At 43.9% G+C, this 17606-nt stretch overlaps 1 protein-coding gene across 1 annotated transcript in view; it reads right to left on the reverse strand.

The window, feature by feature from the left end:
• Vps15 (vacuolar protein sorting 15) overlaps window positions 1-17606 on the reverse strand; it is a 34811-nt gene that overhangs the window by 13088 nt on the left and 4117 nt on the right. Inside the window, exons 9-27 of the mRNA XM_050195898.3 lie at window positions 16435-16561; window positions 15062-15231; window positions 14070-14352; window positions 13506-13600; window positions 13403-13442; window positions 13133-13215; window positions 10728-10815; window positions 9298-9445; window positions 9093-9139; window positions 8877-8978; window positions 8165-8299; window positions 7040-7177; window positions 5694-5870; window positions 5441-5497; window positions 5279-5322; window positions 3734-3880; window positions 3425-3473; window positions 2322-2550; window positions 541-736 (exon numbers count right to left, since the gene is read on the reverse strand). Of these exons, the coding sequence (XP_050051855.1) occupies window positions 541-736; window positions 2322-2550; window positions 3425-3473; window positions 3734-3880; window positions 5279-5322; window positions 5441-5497; window positions 5694-5870; window positions 7040-7177; window positions 8165-8299; window positions 8877-8978; window positions 9093-9139; window positions 9298-9445; window positions 10728-10815; window positions 13133-13215; window positions 13403-13442; window positions 13506-13600; window positions 14070-14352; window positions 15062-15231; window positions 16435-16561 (2355 nt within the window). The remainder of the gene's footprint in view (window positions 1-540; window positions 737-2321; window positions 2551-3424; window positions 3474-3733; window positions 3881-5278; window positions 5323-5440; window positions 5498-5693; window positions 5871-7039; window positions 7178-8164; window positions 8300-8876; window positions 8979-9092; window positions 9140-9297; window positions 9446-10727; window positions 10816-13132; window positions 13216-13402; window positions 13443-13505; window positions 13601-14069; window positions 14353-15061; window positions 15232-16434; window positions 16562-17606) is intronic.

Consider the following 17606-nt stretch of genomic DNA (forward strand, 5'->3'; position numbering starts at 1 on the left):
TCTTTTGAAATCAACTGCGTCCTAATTGGGAGGCAAATAAACACAGTGGAATCTTGATAAACGGAAATCGCTTAAATGAAACTGCCTCTTAAAAATGACACCATCCTCGCAGTTGGTTGGTTTCATATTCATGCAATTGTATTCATCTTTGTCTCTCAGTAAATGGAACTCCTGATAAACAAAACCAATTTCCCTGATCCATTGAGGCTCTGTTTAAAGAAACTCAACTGTACTATAATTGCAAGAATTTTCAGTGCTGTCACAACTATCCCACGCAAGTAAACATCAGGCATCTTTAAGTGCATTATAAGAATTTCCAGAAAAAAAAGAAATAGAACACTAGAAAAGGAAGCAAGTGGACGGAAAGATGCTAGTCCAGTGTCTTTCCGTCTACTTGCTTCCTCTCCTAGTGTAGTTTTTTTTTGCTTGAAATTCTTATAACGCACTTAATGCAGAACCAACTAGCCCTACTTTCAGCTCTAAATCGGGCATCTTGAAACAGAATTGTCATAGCTGGCAAGTATGGTCTGAAGGCCTGACCTGTGAATGGCGCCCTTGTGTTCGTGCATGTGGGCGACCAGGGTGCCGCGAGGCCTCCACTTTGGTGGCAGGGGCCGCTCCTCTCGTGAGGGGTCGTCAATGGTCTCCCTCACTGTCTGCTCCCGGGCAAACTCTGTTCGCTTCTTGTTCAGCAGGAGCTGCAACTCGGCGTGGCACGACAGGCAGTGGACTGTGGCTGCAAACAACAATTTTTCTAAAGAAATGTGGCAATCTCTCTCTCTCTCTCTCAAACAAAATTACATGGTTGCAAAGCAAAACAAACAACCAAGTCTAGACAAAGAGCATTCCAAGTTAAGATATACAGTCGAACTTTGTTGTAACAGTGTTGCACCCAACCCAATAATACCTTCGTCATATACAATTTTTATTGTAAGCGTGTATTTGTCACATGCTGATGTTGGCAAGAAGCATTTAGATTTAGAACAACATTCATTCAGGCTAGATGGTGCATACCTCAACTAGGAAAGAACAGCGCCAACTAAGACAATCACGAGCGGGAGACCAACACAGGGCAAGTGCCTCGTCTGTGTCGGTCTCTCGCTCATGATTGCTTTAGTTGGCACTGTTATTTCGTAGTTCATTTAGATTTACTTCCGTACATCCGATAATTCGAAAGGTTGAGGATTAAGCGTATTTTGCATTAAGACAGTGAAGATTTTAAAAGAAAGAGAGAGAGAAATAAAGAAATCGAGGCGAGTTGCGGCCGTATTATGTAAGTATATTTCTTCTCTTAAGGTTCTGCTAATTTAAAAAAAATTTTTTATCACCTGTAGCAGCGAGCAGCCGATACCACTGATGATGACATAACATCATGCCAGTCGGTGATGAATGACAAAGCATAGAGGATTAAAACAATCAATACATAGTATGGCCCTTGGTATACAGCCGTCTTAAAGACAGAAGAACACGGAAGGTGCCAAGATGTGAAGATGGACAGAAAGGCTTTCTTTTCATGGGGCTGATGATGATTGCTACTTTGGCTGCACGTAAATACTAAGATAATTCATGAAAGAGTGGTGAATATTTACACAAATAGTTTTTTTAATGATGTTTGCAGCAAGAAAGAAATACAAGCAAACAGTAGTTACCCTAACAGGCGTCACGTCGAATAAAAAGAAACTGCATACATAGTCTCGCAGTGCTATACACAACAGCTCAGTACTACAGTACGCTCCAATGACAATAGTGGCAATTGTTTTGATCGTTCGAACTGTGTGTTGTTGTTCACAGGCCAGTTTGAACACACCATATATTATTATACAATTTCATACACTGACTCTAGATATATATGGGGCATGGCAGACAATGACTGCTGCTATAACCAGTACCTATATAAACAAACAGCACTGCATTGAAGCGAAACATTTCGAGATGTCACAATACCAATAATGCCACAATTATTGTAATCACAAAGGTTCTCGCACTCGAATGATCATCACGAGAAGGTTAAACGAATTCGGCTTACTGCATGACGATAGGAAGAAAATGAAATTTTGAAAGAGGACGTGTAATGAGCAATAATGCAATCGTAGCCAAGTTAAGTGCTATAAAATTTTTCTCAAACTGAGGCCGAGCAAGTTCCACAAGCTGGCAAGCTTATGACAAGAAAACACGAAGATTCAGGGCATGTTGGCTGACATTTGCGACTTACAAAGCAGGGCAATGCTTCCCTTCGGAATGCACTTCCTTCATGCATTGATTGCCTCTTCTCTTAATCTTTTGCACTGCTTTAAAATGGTGCAGTAAAAGCAGATGCTAACCTGTGTCTATGGTGATTCCAGTGAAGTTTTTTTGTGGCTGCTTAGGAGAGGCGTTCGCAGACGGGGCTGCAGAATCGGCCGACTCAGCTCCAGAAACATGCAGCTCCATATTTGGGTCACCGTCTCCGGCTGGTGAATGCCGCTGCGGTGGTGGCGGCTGTGGCTGCTGCTTCGGGGGGGACTGCTCTCGCAGTTCAACCTTGCCAAACATCCGTTGCCAGTCTTCGTTCTGGAATTTGCGAAGTCTCCAGACTCCTGCCTTATGCAGTTCATGCAGGGCACAGTGGCGTATACTTTTTTTGATATGATGAATACAATTGCTCATTGTACACTCTGTCTTTGCTATCATGTTTGCTATGTCCTTCCTTATTTTTATGTTTAGGTGCAAAGAGGCACAGGGTCATGTGCAAGTCTAATGCCTGCATAATTTCATTGCCAGGCAGCAGTGGAGAAGAAGAACTAGTAGGATGACAACAAGCATCCTGAAACAGCTAAGCCGTCTCCCTTGGAGTACAAACGATGCGAGAAGCTGGAGCCACTGTCCAAGCATGTGCTTGTGTGTAGCAAGCAATAATGCACAATGGACAATAATAATAATAAAGAACCAAACCAATATTTTGAAACGTACCATGTGTATTTGTTTAGACAAAAAAAAAGTTATCCACTTGGTGCTGCTATAATTTGCCATATTAAGCTGCAGCGCATAAAGCAACAAGAACACAAAACAGACGTGAGCTCATGACAGCTTTTGTCACATAATTTCCTGTTGTCATGTCTTTTCGCTCTTTGCATGCTAAATGCCAACCTTTCCACTATTCATCAAGCCTCTCTCTCTCTCTCTCTCTACAGAGATCCAATATGCGCAACCAACTAGTAGCCCTTCAGCTCAGGATCTGAATATGAAATACAAGGGGGTGGCACATTGCACCACTGCATATTACCAATGTTCTCCCTGGAAAACCACTTTCCTTTGACATTCTTTCACTTTCAATACATAGAAGAGAGATGAATAACATAACTTTTACATTGGTGGCAAACAAAAAGGCATGAAAAATCAACACACAAGCTACAACTTTGCCCAGAGAACGGTGACATCTACTTACCATGGTGACCTGGGGAGATTCAACAGGTGGTCCCTTCTTTCTGTATGATCTGACAAGGCAAGAGCAACAATTTAATAAAAGGTACCGCACAAGTTCAAAAGCACATAAAATGATATCGTCCTGAATGCCCCAAACAACAGACTCTTTGCAATGAATTTTTGCAATCCAGCAGTTCTTCAAAGTTATATGGCATCTCTTTTTCATTCATCACAATAGCTCACACTTCATCTCTTAAAAAAAAAAAAAAAAGTCTCTCTCTCTCTTTTTTTTTTTTTTTTTGTTGTTGCTGTTGCTGACACCCTGGCTTACCTGCTATGCAAGAGAGCCTGTGAAGACTCATCACCAATTTTGAGCGTGAGAAGGTCTGTGCTACGGCATCTGTTTGACATGTAGAGTTTCTCCAGGTCGATCTCACCGCCTCGGAGCTTTGTGTCCACATTTTCAGACTCTGAAGCGCTGCACAACGATCGTTCCATCAGCACAATGTTGCCCACGCATCTCCGACTATGTTTTCATGGCGGAAAGACAGGCCAAAACATGGGACAAAAAAAGAAATCTACGAGGCTTTCACCATGCATTGCAAGGGGCTTTTATGTGTCAGCTCGGTATCAGCCATCTCAATAACAAAGAGATTGCCTATCTCTTTGACTGAGTGATTGAACGCTTCTGTTTTGTTTTGTTTTTCCCTTAAGGACATTATGTATCGTTTGCGGTTAGCTTTTAGCACCCTCTTTCTTTCTTAGGCGTACATATTGGGGTTTCAAAATAAACGCACTTGTTGACAGTCAGCGCCTAGTCCTGTCCTCTCTCGTCCAGCGTATTGCGCTATTTTTTTACTGTGAAGTCGTGCCAACCAGCTCAAGTGCAAATACTTTTGCACTATGTACCAATGTCATTAGTGCACTGTAGTACTATATGGAACAGGTGTTAAGAAAAGCTCTTGTTCGATATTGCATGGCCAAAAGTCCCCTCTAACCATGCACACTTCGACGACAAAATTTTCACCTACGAAGGCATGAGTAAAAAGACAAAATTGCAACAGCTCATGCCCATCAGTAGCAGTGCACGTCAGAATACTTCACTATAGTTCACTATAGTGAAAATACTTCAATAGTTTTGCTAGCCTTCACTTGTCAGTTACTGCAAGGTTCAGGCACTGCCTGTGTAGTTCCACTCCATACATAACCACAACTGATGCTGGGCCTACTAGTCCACCTTCTGCAGCACTGGAGGTTTCCACAGCTCTAGAGACTAAGAAGATTTATCTACCACATATTCACCACTTTGTGAGGATTAGCAGCACTACTTAATTAAGATAGATTATGCTGTCTAGCAACACACACAATGATGCGCAGAGAGGCTTTTAAACTATACAAACAGAGGTTGCCTTGGCGTTGCAGGTATGTATCACATTTGCAAGAATTCAACGGAAGTTTTCTGTCCCTAGAATTATGAGCCAAAGGAAACAACTTGCATAATACATCAAGCGAGGTTCTTGAATACAGCACGAGGTTTCTTCCCTGCCCATCGCCCTTCAATATGTGACAAGCTCAGCCATCAGACAGTGAAGCTTTATGGGAAAGCCAGCAGCAATTGCAGGCATCAGGCCCGCAAATGTTGAGAGCGCAATGACAGTAAATGGAAGGGGGCTGGGGGTGACAACACAATACAACAACGCTGCCGAAACGCTGCCTTCAGCCCCTTCTACATGAACACACAGTAATACTTGCCATCAGTTAACTTATATCTTTTTTCCGTTTCCATGACCACAAAAGTGTCCTTCATGTGATATTTTTGCAAATGCAATATTACTGCATACGTCCTTACAGAAATGGAATATGAAAGCGACAGTACCTTCTCTTATATTTGTGTATCTTGGTCAGGTGCTCTTTCATTGCCTAGAAACGGAAAGAATGCAGCTGTTAGAAAAAGGTCACCATCTGAGAAAAATAAGACGTCCACCTTCTAGTTAATGTTGTATGACACGTAACAAACAATATTAAAGCTTGAGCATACCACAATCTTGTCTTCCATGGCCTCTGTCACACCATCTGACTGGAGCCTCCTGTAAACCTGCAATGTACGAAGCTGTATCACGTACTGGACGTAAAATCCTTCGCACCCTCGTTTTTCTTGCCTGCTTGCAACAGATGCGTAGCATGAAAGAAGTAGTTGTGCCAATGGAAAGAAACTGCATCACTCTTCGTTGGCGTTCATAAGAACATGCTTCTAGTTTGGTGACAGCAAACCATAAGTGAAAATGGCCTACCGACTTGAGCTGGTGGTCCACATCAGCGTAGGGTGGTTGGTGCTTCGCTCGCACTATGGATCGCATGACTTGCCTACGGCGCAGGTCTTCTAAGAGATAAGACAGAGCGTCTAACTTCACCACATAGTCGTAAAGGCTCCGTGGGAGTGGATCTTGCAGAGCATTTAACATGGCCACCTACAACAGACATAACAAAAATAGGCAGCCAGCAGTAAGTCATGGGTACATCCCCTAAATCCAAGAAGCTGCAGCGAAGCTAAAGCTTCCTTTAATAGTAACTTGTACGATTATAGTTTCATGCAAATACAAAGTGAAAAGTCATCTAGTATTTGAATGCTGCCAGAATTCATTGCAAGTTTAAAATTTTAGAGATGTAGTATAAACATCTCGGGTGCTACCTTGCCTTTCCCCATTTTTGCGTTTGCACTACAAGTGCCTATTATCTCAGCATCCAAGCAGAAAATATGTACAGTGCACTTAAATAATTAAGTAACCTGCAAAAATGAGCTGCCTTCGAATGCCTGGCGAAAGAACTCAACGTGACATCAGACGGATGCTTCAATGATGCGGAATACGAACACCTGTTATAATGTCAAATTTATGTATGTGGAGCATTTTGTGGGTTTCATCAACTGCTTGCATATGCACACAGAATGTACAGAATAATGTAGCACTGTTTTCGAAGCTACTGTGGGCCATCATGTCTTTATGTGTGTCTTTATGTGTGTTCTTATGCTGGTCAGCTGCACAGTCATTAAAGTCTTGACATGCAGACAAGAACATTGAGATTGAGCACCTCCAGTTTAGTTTAGACACAGACTGAAGTTGCACCAGTGCAATAAACCTGCAACAAAGTCAAAGCTTGCATTCTCTGTTCACACAGTATGCAAAGCGGAGAGTAAATCTATATATTTTGCCATCACATAAGGCCCAGAGATGCGAAGAATGCACATCACATATTGCAACTAAACGCAGCAGGTTCTATGCCTCGTCCAGTTCTGTAATCTTACAGCCAAATACAGCTGAATACCGTAATAATGAAGTTACGTTCAACATAAAAATACCTTTGTTATATCTAATATTTGTTATATCTGTTAATCGTTACATGCCGGTATCAGTAAGCAAAATTCTACATTTATTTTGTGACATCCATGTTCGTTGTATTGAGGTCTGACTGTACTACATTCACTGAAGCCCTTTCCAGCAACTTGATTGTGGCAACAACTGCAGATGCGAACAAAACAGCGATAATGGGATGCCTCGTATTACTTAGTTCTTAGCTTAGTCTTCTTTTCGGAAGACAGCTATCAGTTGTGACGTTAGCTGTCCTGCATAGGAGCACCAACCTCTTTATCCATTTCAACGACTGGACGCTTGAGGTATGGTTGAAGCATGGGCCTCAGCTTGCATTGGGTGTCAGCGAGTGACAAGGTCTTGGTGACCGCACATACAAAGCCAACCGTGTTCTGTCGGATCCAGAGGTTCTGGAAAAAAAAAAAGCCCATGATGGGAGAGCTGTTAATGTTAGTTACAGTACACTCTCTGCCAATATGAAAAGGACCATTTTATCTGCGTGAAAACAGGAATTCTTGCAAATGCACAAGTCAAGGCCTCACTCACTGATGTTCGTTATGTTGTGTCTTATGCGTTACGTTGTTGAAGGATCCCACTCGTAGAACATTTCCTCATTAAATGCACACACAAAACGAAAATAACTGGCTTTGAAAACAAATCTGGTGTTCCCTATTATATTGGTGAAGAGAGTACATGCCTCCGACAACTTTTTTTGCCACCATGACAAAAAATTTTGATGCAAGCAGCTATGGCAACAAAAATGGTGTCTCAAGATCACACAGTTTGGTCTGCCTGTTGAAATATTGACAAAGTAAGAAAACCTGATCATTCTTGCTGTGAGCTCTTGTGTCTGCAGTGACTTTATAGACAGTTGGTAAGAAGTGTTGCTGGCTGATCTTTATAGTACTATTAAAATCAACTCATTATTACACACACTCCGGAAGTGCTCAATGCAAACAAGTTTCTTGTAAAAAAATGTTTCTCTGAGCTCTTCACTAAATTAGTAAGCCTGCAGACTCGCGATAAAGGCATGCAACAGACCCTGCTAGTAACAGCGCAAAATGTAGACAAGGGACGAGACAAGAAGACACCACAAGCGCTGTCTCGTCCCTTGTCTACATTTTGCGCTATTACTAGCAGGATGGAAAACCAACAAGCCCAAGCTGCTATTCTAGCGAAATGCAACAGACAATGTTTTGCCGTTACTAACATTGAAGTTGCACCAGTGCACTGAAGCTGCAACATGGTTCAACTGCAGCATGACAGTCATAGCTTGCATTCTCTATACACATAGTATGCAAAGCGGATAAATCTATCAGCGTAGGGTGGCTACGCTGATCGGAAGAAAGAAGCAATGCAGAGCGTAGTGAAAGCCACAAATGTTTCTGCTAACTCACAGGATGGTAGAGAAGGGGAATGGTCTCGGCCGTGAGCTCGTAGAGCATTTGCTTCCTGAAGAGTCCCATCTCAGCAAGCTCAGTGAGAGCCTTGAGTGCTTTGCTGATGATAAACTCCTCTGTGTCTGCAAGGCCCTGAAAAGGTAAAACACACAAAAGAATGAGCATTATTCTAGAGTGAAATATTCAAAATACAGCATACTTGAACCAAAGCTACACTTACGGGGTAGATAAGAAAACCCTTTTCTAATTTTGAATAACAAACCTTATCGACGTAGAGATTCTAAAAGCCGTCAATATATGCTTCATTACGAGGACTGTCTAGCCAACTTAGACAAAACTGCACCATTTGGACCAACGGTAACAATGTTTACACAGTAGCAATAGTTGTCATTACGAAAAACAACAAACTCTTACATTATGTTATCATCATCCAAAACCACTTGATTACACCAGTGAGACCATGACATAATCAGCAGCGCTGGATGCTGTATTGAAAAGCTACCTGGCATCCCATGCACCATTTTGTAGCTCAAAAAGAAACTGTGAATACTACTTTGGACACGACACAAGGTGCAGTGAGCGCAAACACATGCTCTCTGTTCGCTGTTGTGTCTTGTCTCAACTCTTTGCTAATCATTCTGGTAAACAGTGCATTTACCACATGAATCAGTCCAAAACGCAATCTTGTCTTTTAAAGAGTATAGCAAACCTGTTGCAAGAGGGGTTTCAAAATAGGCGAGCACTGCCATCCAACATAAGCTGCAACGCCAACAATACTGTCGAAGAATGAAGCTCTTAAATGTCGGTCCTCCTGAAAATGAGGAAAAGTGTCTTCAGACATTGGGCATACTAATAACTACATGCACTGCACGGGAGTGCAGTTGTGTGCCCACAGATGGATCTGCGTAATATGGGTGACACATACCTTGTCATTCAAAAATGTGATCATGTGAGACAGCAGGACATCATTCGCTGTAACAGACAACAGAGGAAAGGCATTTCACAATTCAAATGATGCACTCACGATTGCCATCATGTCTTCGTGATAGGACACGAACTCTGAATGGCTGCAAGCCTACAAAACACACATAAGGGAAACAGAACATCACAACTATTGCGAAGGTGCCAACCTTTTTGCCGGCCAAAGAACAAGCACAGCCGTGTGATGCCTTTTTCCAGCAGCATCTGCTTGACTATGTTGTTGGAATCACTCAGCAGAGTCGACACCATCTGCTGAACCATTTGCTGAAGGGCTTGGAGCTCAGAATCATATGAGCCCTGGCAAAATAACAAGTCATCAGTGAATAGCACTGCAACCTAGCTATGCAACAATTACACCCATCAATTTGTTTTACAAGGGTGCTGGCACCAAGACTAGCATTCGAGCCTCTCTAGTCTTTTTTTTTTAGTTGCAGGTCTTTTTCTGCTAAGTAGCTTTGGTATCCAAGTGCCAGGCACTCAATATGACGTCACAAGCCCCCAAACAAGCGACGATATGGCTGTGATTTTGTAGTGATGTCTTTCGCTCAATCCTGTGCCACTCTTATCATCTGTTCACAAACAGCTTATGCCACTGATAATGCAGGCAGAGCATCACTCTGACCACGGACAAAGCATGAAAAGGAAGAGCATTGGAAAAGGCATCACTACAAAAGCTCAGCCCTGGTCTGCTTTGACTATGTCATTGTCAAAAACAAAAATGCACGAATGCCTGTTCTCCAAATGCCCCTGTAAGTCGCACTGCAAGCATTTTTGTGTCCAGTGCAAATCTCAACAGCCAATTTCGTGTGGCTCACAAATTTTCTGAACCTGCCTTTAGAAGTCACATTGCTGATGAAGATACACGTACAAAAACAATAAAATGCCAGACTGTAAATCATTACTGTACATTTGTTATTTCTGCATGGTATTTCTGCACATACAGCACACTAAAACAATTGCAATCACGAATTTTCATTCTGGTACTTTTTAGCCTGCAGTGTATCCTTTGCTTCCTCTCTTTCTTTTACATTAACAAAAAAAATGGCTGTGGCTTAGCTAAGGTTAAGCCCAGGATGCGAAGCATACTAGAGTAGAAGTACTCCCAGATACACTCGCAACTTCATCCTTTACCTCGGACTCTGTGGAGGAACGCTGCTGTTTAGCCGCGTACTGTGCACGTCGCTTGGCAAGCCGAACTTCTCGTTCTTCGGCCGTTTCCATGGCTCTTTGTAACTTGCGCTTTGCGGTCTGACGAGCGGCCCTTTCCTTTCCCGCCATCGCGCTATACAACTGGCCTCGACGAGAGCGCGCCGCTCTTTTATACAGCTGTTATGACGCCAGTGCCCCAGCGGAGGAACGGGAGTTAGGCCGCAGTACCATCTGTGCGACCGCAGGCGAGCGCACGAGCTGAGACCCGGCTATGTAGCTACGCAGCCGCAAGCGAGCGCACGAGTTGAGCCTCCGCTTTTGCAGCTGTTGTGACGTCATATGGTTACGCGGCCGCGCGCGGCGCAGCAAGGAAGAGCGTGGTTGTGCGGCTAGTATGCTTCGCATAAAAAACACATAATTTACTGCTTACCTGGTGGTGATGTTGAGCCTGCACAGTTGGCTCGACATTTGTGCCATCCGGAGAAGACACCTCGTGCTGAGTGCTCATGTCCAGAAACCTGTTTTGTTTTTACATGTAGACAGAACCACATTATGATTAACACCACAGTAGCTAAACAGGCAATAGGCTACGAGAGCTGTGATTTGAGACTTTAGAAAACGGTGAGAGAGTGCGACAAGTGAGACAATTTATTTCACTGCACGGCTAGAGTGAGACAAACATGCTTTCTCTGGCTGCTTAATCTGGCATTACTTTCCATAACTTTCAGGCAAGCAAGTTGGCTCAGGATGGAAAGAACCTGCTCTGGGATCCTTTTCTCTCTGTTATTTCTAATCTTTCCCTCACAATGTGAGGAATCACTGCTAGGCATTGTTCTAGCGTTGTGCCTAAAGATGTAGAAGTACTGCATTTATTCGAATATAGGGCAAATTTTTTTTTTTCTAGTATCTTTAGTCTCGAAGTCACCCCCCGCCATATAAGCAAATTTTGCCTTTAGGTGTGGCTTTACGGCAGCGCGCGCCGCAGTGGCGTGAAGACACACTATAAGGCAATATTTTCTTGGGTCCTCCAACTGGCACCCTCGCCTTCCAATCGTCACCACCTTATAATCGAATAAATATGGTACTTATGACAATTTTGATGCATTATTAGAAAACTGCTACTGTTAATGCAACACTTAAAATTCTACAAGGACAACTAGCCATTCAGAATTCAATGATCAATGACAGAAGGAAGAGTTCTTAGAATCTAATTTCTCTCTAATATCACATATCAATAAGCAAATTTAGATGACCCTGGGGAAATACTTCTTTAAATCAGTCATAAACTTAAAGGGACCCTGAAACGATTTTGACGATTTTCTACAAACGTACTGAGTCGTTAGAGTAGGTCCTTCTGATCATTAATTGACACATCTAAGTGCTCCGCGTAAAGCGTGTAATTTATTATAAAGTTTTAAAAATGCACATCGCTGCCGATCGGAGCACGCTGCTCGGCGGAATTTTAAGCCGCCCCTACCCATATGACGAAAATCACCCATATGACGTCAGTGGGGCGAGCTATCCGATTGGCTGACCAGGGCGCGTGATCAATAATTTTTCCAACTTTATGGTAAACAAACGATCTTCGTAATAGTTGGAATGTTAGTTCATTTGTTTTTATAAACAGAAAGTAACATAAAGAGAATGCACAAGAACGACTTTTCAATACAATTAAGCACTTCCGGCACACAGCAAGTGTCGTCTGCTTGTGTTACAACGTACTCCATTTTGACGAGAGCTCCGCCGTCAGAGTCGGTCTCAGTCTTTTCGCGAGCACTATGATTCGACTTTGTTGCTTTGTGGACTGCAAACGTAGCGACTGGCACTATGTCAAGCTGCGACATCGTGTCCCTCTGCAAGGCAGCATACGAGCGAGCTGGCTGCTGCGCATCGGACTGCCGCTATCCGATCGGCGCCAGGGTTTGCGCGTTTGTGGCCGTCACTTTACACCGGAAAATTACTAACGCAATAGCGTTTCGAGAGTCCGGTATTAGGGCAAATGCAAGCGCAAGGGGACAGGGTCTGGCCGCTTGACTGTGCCGTAACGGGATGAGCCATGGGATGAGCAGAATCGCAAATGCGAATGGTCTGCACGGTGCAGCCACCTGGTGGCACAGAGCTCAACCATACACAGTAGCAGTAACGAAGTGTATTCTTCTTTGGCTCCTGGTGTGTATTTTTCGCAGGAGTGTAATCATCAACACTTTGTTTTTATAAATGTTTAAAATGTTTTACACTTGGTTAGAGCAATATTAGCGCTTTGTTTGGCTGGTTAAGCGCTGCGCCAACAAGTGGCTGGACCGTGCAGACCGATCAGGCCGCACGTACGTCTACGCTAAAGTTCCTTCATCAGCTTGAGTTTATGCCTCCAGTCATTTGCCGAAATGACCAGCTTGCCTGTGGTTACCGGAATACCAGACACGTTCGGCGCTACGACAGAATGCTCGCAACGCACGCTGCTTCGATAGCTCTCGCTTGGGGTCGACGGCCAAGCGGCTAGCGGAGAGGTATCACGCAGGCGGGGGCGGGCTCCAAAACAACCGGAAGTGGACGATGTGACGTCGCATCGTGACGCGAAACCAGTGAAGGCGGAGCTTAGCCCAGCTCGCTCGGCGAACGAGTTGAGGAGGAAAAGCATGACTAGGGAGGAGGGTAACTTCTAATCGCTTGAAGCTCCATTAATACATAACGCTTCACTTAAATTGTCGTGTGAATGTTCTACTTAAGCTGTACCCTACGCGTCTACAAAATTTGTCCGAACCGTTTCAGGGGCCCTTTAAAAAGCCCCACTAGTCAGCACTGGCACATATGCAACACAAGGAGTGCAGCACAAACCTGAGCGCAGTTTCAGCCAAGAGCGCAATGTTTTCTGCAAGTGCCATTCGCACAATCACAGCGCTGTCCAATGTGACATGCATCTGCAAGGAAATAGCATGACATTACTGCAAAATCAGAGAGCTGTGTCAATATGGAGGTTGTGGTAAGTGCATGAAGTTGTAATCAACACGGAAAGCAGCCCACACAACAGGGCAAGAAAGACACACGGGACACAGGTATCGGTGTTTTGTCTTTCTCCGGTTGACATGCCGGTAAGAGAACACTTACCAAGTTTGGCAGGATGTACTCCGGAAACACATTCGCATCACTGAAAATAAAAACAGGCGTTCGTCAGCATCGTCATGCAATTATGCCACAGCGGCAGCATTACCTCCTTGGCAAGGTGTCAATCGGTGTCAGGCAGGTTGTGAGCGTTTCCACAGCTGCAGCCCGCACTCGCGGGTACTTGTCATTGATGAGGTACAGCTGAAACGTGGAGGGAAAAGTTGCACAACTGCACTGTGCTACGTTCTAAATGCAACAGTATCACCCCCTCCTCCCCCCAACAACCCCCACTGGCCTCACACACCAAACACAGTTTTTGCTCAAGCAGTGTCATTGCTGCTTCGCTTCAATGACATTATGTGGGAAAGAACCCCGTTACAAGCAACAGGCAACAACTGCAGTGTCATAATGGAATCTTAACTTCAGCACATAAGTGCACTGAATATACGGGAAGCTAAACAAAGGCACTCAAACCCTTCCACTTAGCAGACAAGTTAATTTAGGCGGTTTGGAGGGAGCCCTAATTAATATGTGATGAAGCCCATGAGGGTAGGCCTGACACAAATTTTTCTCGGTAATGTTATAACCTGGAAGGTGATCCTAGGAACTCTTAGACCGCACATTGCACACCCAATCGTCTATTTGTTGTGCGAGAGGTCGAACACCCTACCATGTACGGAAGCAGCCGGTCAAGGATTATGTCACTGCTCAGTCTTGGGCAGAGCTCACGGATGAGCTCGAGTGCCTGGAGCTTTGCTGAGCAGTGCTTGAGGCTACGTAGGCAAGAAGTGAGAACGGCCACCACAATGCAGAGACCGTCGGATCCAGCCGGGAGCGGCGACAAGGTGGATGGTGGAACGTGGTCACCCTCGCAGCCGACCGAAGTTCCGCTGGACTGTCCCCCTTTTGGCAGCACGAGCGAGTACAGGATGGCATGGATGTCTACCCGGAGCCTGCACAGTGCAATAATCCCCATCCTTTGTGCAATGTAATCCTCATTAAACAAAACAATACACTGATAAATGCATATATCCAAGCAACATATATGACCAGCGCACGGTCATGGGCTGAAACAACACCTCGTTCTGGTTGGCTCACAAGCTACCAGAACTGGCGGCTTGTTTTGCCACACTGTACACATTTAGTTCGCGTGCCTTACATTACACTTTTAATGACGGCACAATAAACAAAATGCCTATATACTATTGGGTTTCTTAAACCCTCAACTGCCGATGACGGGTTAACATATCATGATATACTAGATTGTACCACCTCGTAATTTTGACACATACATAAACACAGTGACACCTCGTTAAACCGTAGGTATAATTGTACGATTGACTGACTCCCACTGCACTACGACTAAGTTTGCAGCGAAGTGAACCCTTCTTGAGTCTGCAGTCAGGAAAAGCTTGCCCCGAGTTGAACATTCAGCTGCTCCCTGAGCAATAAGAGGAGCCACATGACTGGCACCCTGTTGGATTTTGATCTCCCTCCCAGCTCTAAGGCGAAAGTGTCACCGAACGCTCCCAGCAGGAGAGCGGTGCTCTGAATGGATAAAGCTTTTTCTGAGCGCTACATTTTGGCCAGCCAAATGTAAGGCACACCACTAGAGCGGTCAAAAGTGACCAGTCGAATGCACCGTAAGAAAGCCTCATGCACCTGGCAACTTTCTCATCTGGTGACAGGGCAAGCGTGGCAAACTCCTTGATGTAGTCCCCTAGGAATGTGTAGAAATACTGCGGAAACACTCGGTCCCTCTGCTGGTCCAAGTACTGCTCGGCTGATAGCCGCAAGGTCGGATCCTTCTGCAGCATGTGCTGGATCATCTCCTGTCGTGTGAATAGGAAGAAAGACATTGAAGGGGGCACGTTCGTGGGCAACAATTGGTATCTGCGAGTCGTAATAAGCAAAGCTAACGACACACAAATCTAAATGTGCACCTATCGCAGGCCAACTCTCACATGGCTACCACAGTTGTTCTCGAACAAGGAGGAAACTCGGTGCATCACTACTGTATCGACTAATCCAAAAGGACTTCTTCTTGGGCAAGTTGGTGCTTAGATTTTCATAGGTGCCACAAATAGGTGTCATAGCTGCCACAAAGTATACCTATGAAGGTATCGACTAAAGATCTTCATGCTTGTTGAACACAGTGCCTGTTATTGGGTACATCACACAAAGCAGCCGTTACTACTTTGTGCTCGCTACTAATCAAATGCAATGTCTTGTTTACATAAATCATCTGTTCTTGGCACAAATATAACAAATGACTGTTACTCATGCACAATTGATGTTTCGATTATATTTGCTGCATGGCTCAACATCACATTTGACCTGTCAGCGTAGTCCGTCTATAGCAGGCGTTACACTGAATTTTTGGATTTAGATAAATTACGCATGGCTTAGGAAGCTGACCAGTGGGCAAGTTCCAAAGCACATCTTTATTTATTTATTTTCTTTTTCACATGGCTTAGTGAAGAGTCACCGCTGCTAAAGGGAAAATTAATTATTGTGACTGAGCCACAAAAGCAGGACAAACAAATTTCTGCATGCAGGTTAATGTGTATACGTTACAACCAGGTAGGAGGGGACGTGCATTGCAGTGAAGAAGGTGCTTATATTTAATAATTCGTCATACAGCCCAGCGGCCAGCTGTCTGCCGCATTTGTAGGATGTGATGATGAATCTCAAAGCTTTCGGTGTGAATGTACCTGCAAGTATATAATACAGCACCGGAGTGGAAGCTACAGCTGGCATCTGCCAATTATAAGCGTGATAATGTGAATGCATTATTTTCGATGTGATTATCCTGCTTTAGGGATGTGGACCTACACCACATGCCCATAGACATCAGAGTGTCGTCTGCAATGAAGCACGCCTTGTGCAGCTTCCGCTCCACTTCAGTGCGAGATTATTCTGAAGCAAGGCATAAGAGTTATTCCAATGACGCACAGTGGTGTCAAGTATCATGTGACGTATCAAAGGAGGCTTCGTTTAAATGAAAACAAAAAGCGATGAAAAAGTACACTTGCCCGAAGATCGACGTCATCAATCTTCTCCAGTATTTTTGCTGGGCTGTACTCCCCGCTTCGATATGAAAGCAGCTGGGAGAAGTAGAAGGGAGGATGTCCCTCAGTGAACAGCTCAGTTAGGACGCAACTGTAACAGAAAGGTGGGAAATTCACATGGCACCTTCACAAAAAAAGAATGCACAGACACAAAAATGGAATGTGGAGACAGAACTGCGATACTTTTACAGCAAATTGATGCTGTTACAAAAAATTTTTATTTATGAAGTGGCCAGAGGAGAGTGAAAATGGCAAAAAATAGCGTAGAATGTGCAGCATCAACAAGAGCACTGCTGTGTAATAAATTTGTCTTAAGCTCCATATACGTTAATGCAACTCTTCGGTTTTCATGACTCAATTATCTACAAACAGCAAAAGATTTGGAAGGCTTATAAAGGTTACTCAACATGCAGACCCAACACGAGCATTTTCAAAACAGAAAAGGCCAGTGAAAAAGACTCTCAGTCTAAACAACACGGTGAAGATTGTGCAGATGCCACCGAGAATGGAGCAGCACATTTGTGTGAGCACATATCCAGCGAAGTATATGGAATACACCCTGCAACTTACAACTCACTCTCGACATGTATGTGTTCTACCATCACAGTACACCTTCCTATTCCACACAGCATGTCTCACCTCGAGCAAATTTAGTTCCTTCATAATGCCATGTTTTGAACAAAGCTTCTGTGCAGCACTGTCCATGTACACAGCAGCATATTTCACCTTTCTTGTTTGTTGAAGAAAAAAAGTTGACAAAATGCACTGTGGAAATTGATTGAGTTTTATACTGCAAAGATGCACAGCAAACTATGAGGGATTCCATAGCAAGCAGCTCAAAGAATAAAATCAAGATCAAGCTACGAGATGACCCCGAAGAACTCACAGGCTACAAGATGACATAATTAATGGGTGACTTCGGATTATTTAGACCATCTAGGGTTCTTTAACGTGCACCTATATTTAAGTACATGAACATTTTCAAAGACAAGGTTTTCGTAGCTGACTTCAGATATGGTTGGCATATCTGGGATCTGCCTATCTTGTGACCACTTACAGAAAAAAAAAGAAACGGTTGGTTAGGTGACTTGCAGATGACTAATCAACATGAAAATGGTATCAAATAATTTCTAACC

The sequence above is a fragment of the Dermacentor andersoni genome, chromosome 3 (genome assembly GCF_023375885.2).
Source record: "Dermacentor andersoni chromosome 3, qqDerAnde1_hic_scaffold, whole genome shotgun sequence".
Classification (NCBI taxonomy): domain Eukaryota; kingdom Metazoa; phylum Arthropoda; class Arachnida; order Ixodida; family Ixodidae; genus Dermacentor; species Dermacentor andersoni.